General features: G+C 38.5%; 1 protein-coding gene across 6 annotated transcripts in view; it reads right to left on the bottom strand.

Annotated features, from left to right (window-relative positions):
- Positions 1 to 9336, bottom strand: part of OSBPL9 (oxysterol binding protein like 9) — a 95760-nt gene that overhangs the window by 17498 nt on the left and 68926 nt on the right. For 5 of the 6 annotated variants that reach the window (XM_019531410.1, XM_019531412.1, XM_019531415.1 and 2 more), the window contains 2 exons: positions 8214 to 8264; positions 5132 to 5170 (listed from right to left, as the gene is read on the bottom strand). In XM_019531410.1, coding sequence (XP_019386955.1) covers positions 5132 to 5170; positions 8214 to 8264 — 90 coding nt within the window. The remainder of the gene's footprint in view (positions 1 to 5131; positions 5171 to 8213; positions 8265 to 9336) is intronic. The other variant, XM_019531411.1, reaches the window with a different exon arrangement.

The following is a 9336-nucleotide window of genomic DNA, read 5'->3' as shown; positions in this document are numbered from 1 at the left end:
GTTTCTAGACAACACTAAGGCAATATAAAAAAGTGTTAAGATCTAGTGATAATTTAATTTAAGCTAAACCTATAGCCATTAAATATATCATCAATTCATTTTCTCCCCAAAGCAAGTGCTATTTTGGTACCAAACTTCTTAAAGGAAATACTTTAGAACACAAACTGTCCAGCAATTTTGTTTCTTCTACATATTACACATTTTTCCATGCGTTTACAGACCTCATCAACACTGGCACTCTGAAAACCCAGACTGCTATGACATCAATGCAGGGCCTATGCAAGTCATTGGGAGTCTTTCCATTGACACGAGTAGATATTGGATGACACCGTAAGTGTTACAAAAAAAATCTAAAACAGAAAGGATTTTGGGTCAAACTCCTGTGATTTTTTTTTACTTGCTTCACTATCCTAATATTGTTACAGAACATCCAGCACTCCTTGAATGTTTAGAAGCACATTATTTGACTTGCTATTTTTGTTACTAATTGGATATTAAAACTGCATAGGGCAGTCCATGTCGTAAACACTTCTGGAATACCACATGATGAATCTGTATTAGGTTAATTTGTTTTCCCACCAAAGCAAGCGCTACTGCTGAGCAATGTTCCCTCTAAGGAGTTTGTGGAGTCTCACTGAGGCAGGCAGCGGCTCCTCCCTGAGGGGAGGCAAGGCAGGGATGGAGGCTGGGGCGGGGGACTGGTGTGGGCTCCGCCGTCTCCAGGGAAGTGCTCCACTTCTCAGCCCTGATGCAGGGGAGCGAAGCACTTCCCCGGAGCCGGTGGAGCCCGTGCCAGGCTCCCGCCCCAAACTCGCCTAGGAGCTTCAGCTCCTCTCCTCGTGCAGGCCTTGAAAAGGCTGTGCGCGGCCACACTTAGTTGTGCACGGCTGCGCACGCGCGCACCTTAGAGGGAACCTTGCTGCTGAGGATAGGAAATACTAAGGATAAGAAACAACATGCTTCTACTTGTGCTGCTTATAGCAGTTTTTGATGCTTATTTGCCTTTATTTGATTTTCTGTTTTAACTATCCTATTCCTAACCAAGCAAGCAACCTAAGTTTACATTTACCTTACTATGTGTAGGTTTAAACCTGGCATAAACTTTGTATCACTCATCTTGTTTTGAAACCGATGTTAAAAAAGTTAACTAAGCTTTCAAGCTAATCAACTATCATCTTGCTGTTATATATCCCTATAAGGGTTATTTCTTTTCATGTTTAGATCCATGTCAACTATGGCACTGGCTTCTCACCCAACCTCCTCTAAAGAATTCATTCCTTCCCTTCCTCCCTTTTTTACCCATCTAAATTTAAAAAACATTCAAGGAGTATTAGTTATGTTTAGTAGTCATGTTAATGTCACTGGATTCAAGATATGACAATTATCCATATTTCTAAGCACTGCAGGTACAAACTGGTACTATGACTAAGTAAGTTTTGCAATCAATGCATCAGCCCTCCAATGTACTGAGGGGGTATGTGGGCAGGGCAGTTAACTGTAATATGGAAAAATATATGTTCAACTTCTTTTAACCTTCCCCCTTCTCTTCCCTCCATCTAGTTTACAATTTCTCAATAGCAGTGAATTCAATATTCAATTCAATTCCCCATTCAAACCAGCTGTATCAAAATTAAAACCTGCAACATGAACTTTCAAGAGACTACGCCATGGAAGCAGAAAAACTGATCCAGTCACTCCAGTGCTTCTGTCCTCTTTCAACAGCCATACCAAACAGTCAACATGAAATATCCTGTTACAAAAACTCCTTCCCCTAGAGCTGCATACATCCTAATTTTCAAGCAAACCTGACCAGAACACTCAGTATTTGCTAACTCAGCAAATGGGGCTTTTTTCTTTGAAAAAAATTGAGTATACAAAGTTGCACACCTACATGGAAAATCTGAATCATATGCCAACACCACTTGTTTTGAAAGAGCCAAGATTTTAAAACTCAGCAACAGGCTTGCAATACCCTTAATCTGAATGGAAGTACAATGTGCCATTATAATGCTCAAAATTGTTAAAAAAAATCGTAGTGTTCATGAGACAAGGCTTTTGTGTAGGCATTTAGTTTTATAGCTATGCAGAGATTATGGAGTTTAAAATGAATATAGACAGGATTTAGTAACAATGTCCTTTGTAATGACTTTCAGAAATATCCATTGTTAAAACTGTTTATGGGAGTTATAGTTTCAAATTCATCTATTAGCCTGAGAATCCCTCTTCACTTAATCCCATTGACTGCATACACACAGCTGCAGAAGTATTACCGTTGGCATGTGTATATGTTACATTAACAACAGATATTATTTATCAATCAGTGGCACAAACAGAAACAATGCATTAAACCAATAACTAAGTATTACTGGTCAGTATAAAGGAAAATTATTTTGAGTCAGTCACAGTGTTACTTCCATTCTGCTGTGATACACTGTTCACCATTTTGACAGATCACAGAAACTAGATGGGATAAACAGTGAAGTAAAAAACTGTTAACACTATAAAATTTATCCCAAAGAGTTCAAGAGATTGAGAAACAATCACTTAATGGTGCCTCTGCCTACTTTCAAAGATGGATGGACAAATACAGGAAAAATGATAATGCATGATCATGGGTAGTAGGACTTTACCAAAGGAATGCTTACACATATAGGTAAAAACTAACACAGGTACCATCTCCCTGGATCAACTGTCCGAGGCAGGTACAGTTTAGGGCAGATACAAAAGCAGATACAAAGGTTATATTGGTATTAAGTCACAGCAGTATAAGATGTTCTGATCTATTATACATTTACCTCTCTGGTTAAGTGGAAAAAAACTACCACAGCTTAACCCTGTATGAAGTTGCACTGGATGTAGCTCACTTATATCTGCCTGCTATAGTGTCTGATTCTGGCTTCTGAGTGCTAAGTTGCCCTCTCATTTAAAACGGTTTCAAGTTATATTTTTTCACATCTTAAGGTACCTTCACGAGACATGTTAGTTTCGAGGCTACCTCTATATTCACTACCCTATAAAACTGCTGGTTTGATAGGAATGTTATACTTGATGGAAAACAAGAGTGAAACTTAAGCAGAAATAGAGTATTTTTCCATACCTGAAGTCATCAGATTAAGTTCAAGCCTGAACACAACTTAACACCCCCCCTTTTTTTTTTTTTTTATTTGTCTCAACAACAGTTAAAAGGACAGTGCTGTGCTGCCTGCCCCCTCACCAATCTGCCATGGGCCACATACAGAGGCTGCCCGTTCCACTTGTAACATGTGCCGACCCATGAGTACCCGTGCTCCAAGTTATGCCTGCATGGAGGTTTTAGCACATAGAGATGTACAGTTGGAAACCAACTGTCTGGGTCTCTAAACAATTCTTTGCCTCTGAGAGACACGGCTGTTATGTACAATAACATAGTCTAACCTCCTCCATAAAGTATAACCTGTTCTGCAACATTCGACTCATCTCCCCTACAGAAGTGAAAAAGATTTGCCCCTGCACAGCTGCATGCATTTCTTTTTTTGCTATACTTACAATACATATTAAACAAAGTCTCACTCTGAAGATCAGGTCGACACGTTTCCTTTCCTGGATAACTAGCACTCAGCTCCAGAATCATTAACTAGTAAATGAGCATAATAACCGATATACTTCCTTACCCAAAAATGAGCTCTCTCCATGCCGAGAGGAGAAGCAGGTCAACATGCTTTGTTGTTTTGCCCATGAGGAAAGTCTCAAGCTTCAGTATAATCATTTTATCCCATATGAGCACTTAAAAATTTAAGGGAAAAAGTTGGAATGGTGCTGTAGCCACAACAGCTGAAGAAATATGCAAGAGAGGCAAGGATTTTTGTAGGCAATATCTTAATTTGAGTTTTTAACACTGCATCTTCCCAACTACCAGATGACAAATATTTACCTTAACAACCAGAGCGACCAGTTTTGTTCTGCATCTACTTAATGGTCATGAGTTCAATTCCAAATAAGGGATCAAGAGTTCTGGATCTTCTGGAGCTTTAAATGTATTAAAGCTCGTCAGACCTTGTGCATGCCAACAAGGGGTTGCCTCTACGCTGAGTCACAAATGATATATACTTTTAAAACAGTTAAAACTAAGTTTTGGAAGTTTCACAGCTGATGCTGAAGCCTCCAGGGACAGATGGTAGACAGCACTATAAGCCTGACCCCTTTTACTCTTGGAACAGGCAGGGAAGGAACAGATAGAATTACTTGCGAGGGTCTCATGGCTCTTAATTCACATGCCAGTCTTCATCAGATATAGTCCCAAACTGTAGACAGACCTTCAGGACGTGCTATAGAAGCCATCAATTTGGAAAGAACAGAAGGAAAATGTAGGCAGAGAGGCCTGGTGTGTTCTGCTGTTGTATTAACAACCCTTAAGTTACATTTTTTCTTAGTGTTGTGTACTGCTGCTGCAGCAAATTTAACTGTTAGCAGAATGCCTGTCACTTGAGAACTGGAATTTTTTCCATGTTAAACGCACACATCAAGAGTAGGTTCCAAGGAAGTAAGATATTAGGATTCCGAAATCAGTGTTGGCTGTGATTAAAATGGACTTCCTAAAATACAGAGTTAAAGCTATAGTGTAATCAGTCTGCTGTTAATTACTAAAAACAGAATGAAAACCAGTAGATCTCATGTACTACTAAAACCAAAGTAAAGTAAAATAAGTTATTTAAAAAATGAGATCAGGATTAAAACAAATGTGACATTTTCTTTCCACTGCTGTATCTTGGATGCAGAATACTGAGAGAGAGAGAAACCCAGCTTCCTATAGCCCATGAACAACTATGTATAAAATGTCAGATTTCACCACAAATTATTTCCCAATCATTTCCCATAACACCAGTTCACACTAGATATTTAAAGGCAATGTAAAAAGATACATTCATAATGTTGCCATTTAAATTAGCAGAACAGTTAAAGTTATTATTTTTTTCCCTTTAGCGGCTATGTTGGATGGTCAAAGGAAAAACATCAACAGGGTTTTTTTGTAAAGACATCTGAAGCAGTGAGTAAGAGAAAGGAGAAAGTATTTTGTAAATGAGTGGAAATTCAGGTCTCTGTTCACATGTTCTGCAGAAATAAAGGGAGATAAACGTTTAGATTTAAAACTTACTATCAGTCCATCTGCGTGCTTCTCCTCATTAGTTTGGTCCTTAAGGAAAAATGTTAAAAATATCAACACATGAATCTTTTACCATTAATCAGTCATGTTACGTGAAAATTACATGTACTAGGTTTCCTCAGGAACATTCTATTGGTAACTAACCAATTTAGAAAACTGGTCCTACATATTATTTCTTTATCTTAAGACCTTATCCACACGTCCTTCTGCACCGAAAAATAAAAGTATGCTTTAACTGTGTAGAGGACAAGCACATTGTTAAAAGTCTACTGACATTTGAACATGGTATGAGTGAACTGCTCGGCACTGAACCATACTAGCTTCTTGAAGCACTATGCCTATAGGTACAAAAAGTTTTTTAAAAAGTCTCTCACAATGAACATTTTAAGTAACACTTCGGAGTTTTTGAAAATGTTACCTGTAACGAGCAAGGAAAATCACAATTGTTGGGTATGGCATTAGTGATTTACCTGCTAAATAGTCTAGTATCAGTCAAGACAACCAGATAAATTTAGTTCTAATTTTTAATGTCAGGTCATAGTAACAGTCACAATATTGTATTTATCATTTATAGCTTATAGTTTTATTCAGCAATAGGCTGCCTGAATTTCAACATATATTATTTGACATTCATCTTCCTGTTACATCTCTGAAAAGATGTCTGGTTTCAAACCCGACAGTGGGGCAGTACAGGTCATTTGTTCCCACTGAGCTTAGTTTCAGTTTTTGTTTTAAAAACCAACACATTAATATGAAGGACTCATTTATAACCATAATCTTAGGAGACAGCAAATGGCAAGTCAAGCAACTGTGCATCTAAAAACTAAAATACGTTGATACATTGGTTAAATCAAGATTCAATATGGGTGCTGTTATTTTGAAACCTGCTAAATTGCTTCAATATACCAGCATAACTAACATCATTACAAGGATGGGAAAAAAAATGACAAGCCTAAGCAGACACTGCTAAAAAGATATAAAAAGTCTAAGTTTTCAGTCATTGAGAACATGTTTTTATTAAATTGAACACCTCTGCTTCCCTGTAAAATGTAAACATATCTGTTGTTGCTGGACCGCTAGCTACAGAGCTACATTACACACACACACACTCTATACAGTAGTAAGAGGCTGGCAATGGCAATGGTCATTCGCACAAAAGGGAAAAGGCTTATTTTGTCCTCTTTTCCATTGTGGTATATTTATGACTGCAGTACAGCATATGCCCATTTCAGTGACATTTATCTCATTCTGAAAGTGCTTTGGGCCACCTCAAAGACAACGGTACCATATAAAATCTGATCTCATGCTTGCGTATTAAAAAACTGCAAGCATGAGATGAGATTGACTCTGACTGACCCCCCCCCCATTCATTGGGATTAATTTTAAACACAAAAGCTCTGATCCCAAGAGGCTTCAGGTGCATCAATTCTACTCATTTGCCAAATACTGCCGGATGCACTTGAAACCTAAGATCAAGCCCAGAAGCAGCACTAGTTCAGAACATTTGACGATGAAATATCAGCTCTATTCTACACCAAAATTTTTTAAGAACATCCAAGAGCTTCATGAAAAGTAAGCATAATTTGGTTGTTAAAACATCCATCATACATAATATACTTGAGAACAGGCTCAAATGTTTGCAGAATGGGGATTTAGAAGTGATATATGCTTACCGTAAGACAATGTAGTAGACAATTATTGTCAATTCAAGGCCCAAGTATAATGTAAAAACAGACCAAAACACACCTCCACAACATTCTTTCTACGGGTCTAAGGCATAATTTGGCAAGTGACGTGAATACCAGTCTCTCTCCCGGTATTAAAACGTAAATCACAATTTTCTCTTTTGCCACTATATACTTCATTCAAGAACATAAAAAAAGAAAGGGGGTTGGTTTCACTGTTACTTCCACTTACTTTTAGGATCATCTGCATGGCAAGTAAGGCTGCATTAACACAACTGCAAACACTGCAAGTTGCTTAATTCAAAACAAAAACTAGTCTTGTATTTTTAAAATGCTACTAGACTTAAAGACTAGTTTTACAAAACCTAAATGTTCACTTAAGTTACCCACAGTTCCCCTTTCAAGAAAATAAGAGGCTGAAGGAAGACTTTTCTGTTCTTTTCTCTATCCCAAGAATAAGGAACAAAGAACATGTATGTAGCTAAGTTCAAAGCAGCATCACAATCAGTAGCCTGGGACTGCAGCTCTGCAGCTGGTGAAGCGGCAAGTTAATACACTGAGCCTACAGGAAAAAAAGCTAGGGTTGTTACAGGTACAGTAATAGATTACTCTCATAACTGATTGATCATTTACAGCAAGCCACTCCTACTGGACTGGCCATCAGCTTCTTCAATAAGTTAACAATGGCAGACACCTGAACAAAACAGTCACCACTAGGATTCCAACACCAGTTAGGAAATCTGTACCCAGGAGAACGTTTGAACACACCTCCTTAATTAAAACTACACTGCGACTTCCACTAAAAACACAAAACACAAAAAAAAAAAGAGTACTGAGAATCAACCCAGAAACAATGCAATGCAAGCTTCATGAAGCAAAGAGCAAGGTTTTATTATTTCCATATTTAGGGAAATGCTTTTTTCTTACAACAAAATAAACCACCCTCTTATGGTAGAACTTGCTTAAGTTATGAAATAAAACTTTTGCATCTAAAAAGAAACAAAAGACGTTTATAATTCCATAATTAGCACCAACTGACTAAAAGCACAAAGGCTAGAGCAGGGGTGGGAAAAATGAGGTCCATGGGCCAGATGCAGCCTGCCAGGCCATTCTATCCAGCCCATGGAGCCCCCCCAAAAATTTAGAAAAATTAATATTTATCTGCCTCCGGCTTGCCAAAACTCAGTAAGCAGCCCTCCACCCAAAATAATTGCCGGCCTCTGGGCTAGAGTAACTGAAGTTGTTGGATTTAACCTAAATTACCGAGTTACATACACAGTAATTACCAGTATGAACCAGCATACAAGAGTATTTTAAACCATTTCAAAACTACACACAACTTTTGTGAGCTTCCCTTCCAAGTTCAAAATAGCTAACAGTATACTTACTTTAGCAATCTGTAGCAACACAATGCAGTGTTTTATTGATTCTACCATGCTCTAGGAGAAGGAACAAAAACATTCAGTATCTTCCTACCACAAACACACTACATACACAATATTATCAACAATGTATTGACACTAGAAACTTTTCATTATAAGAATATAGCTAAAGGGACACAAATTTACTGTTAAAAAAACCATGCAAAAATTGCAATACAGCTTACAGTAAAATACTGACAGAGCAGGAATAAAAGAAAAGGGAAGAAAAATGGAAGCCAATTTCAAGCCTTCAAGAAACTATAAACAGACCAAGTTCTAAAGAAGAATCTATAGAAATGCATAATTTGGGAGGCAGGGGCAAGGTGAGGAAACCCTGGACGGACAGACCGACCGACCGTAAGCTCTTATAAAACTTGAGTAGATTAAAGATACAACAATAGGAAAGCAGTACCAGAGGGGGAGCTAAACATGAAGAGGGGGAGGAAAAGGAACATTAAAATAGTTATTACACAGGATGGAGGGGGATGAGATGAAAGATGCTGCCTCTAACAGAGAGGTTACTATGGGATTGATGTGACGGCAGGAAAAGCAACAGAAAGTGACAACACTGCTAGTAGTAGGAAGTGATAGAAGTAGACAGGGCAGAGTGTAATGGAGTAAAATCCCAGAGATTTGGCCTAAATTCAAGTGACAAGACCCAATCATGAAAGACGTAAGTAATTTGTGGCAAATCCAAGAGGAAAAACAGAGGATAACAAGAACGGACCAACCGAGAATAGAAATAAAATTAGAGGGAGGAACAATCAACTAATAATTTCTGAAGCAAGTATTAGAAAGGCTGGAGGAAGAAGTAGAGGTTCACTGATACATTGGTCCATGTTGTATCAGCACCAATAAAAGGAAAATTTACATTATTAGCTTTTTTGGCTGATGTGGCAGATAATGTCGTCAATAAAAGCTGTGTGCATGTGCACAGCCGCAGCATGCATGTGGCCAGGCAGCTTGGAGAGCAACAGTCCAGCTGGTAAGTCAGTTGGGGGTAAGGAGTGTGGGGGAGGGAAGGTGCATAGGGGGACAGATCAAGGCCCCTAGTGAGGGAGGGAGCAGGGCTGGGACAGGGCAGGATAGA

Source organism: Crocodylus porosus, unplaced genomic scaffold (assembly GCF_001723895.1).
Source record: "Crocodylus porosus isolate Cpor-Errol unplaced genomic scaffold, CroPor_comp1, whole genome shotgun sequence".
In the NCBI taxonomy this organism is placed as follows: Eukaryota; Metazoa; Chordata; order Crocodylia; family Crocodylidae; genus Crocodylus; species Crocodylus porosus.
The sequence above is the reverse complement of the archived record's forward strand: the minus strand, read 5'-3'. Positions and strand labels throughout refer to the sequence as shown.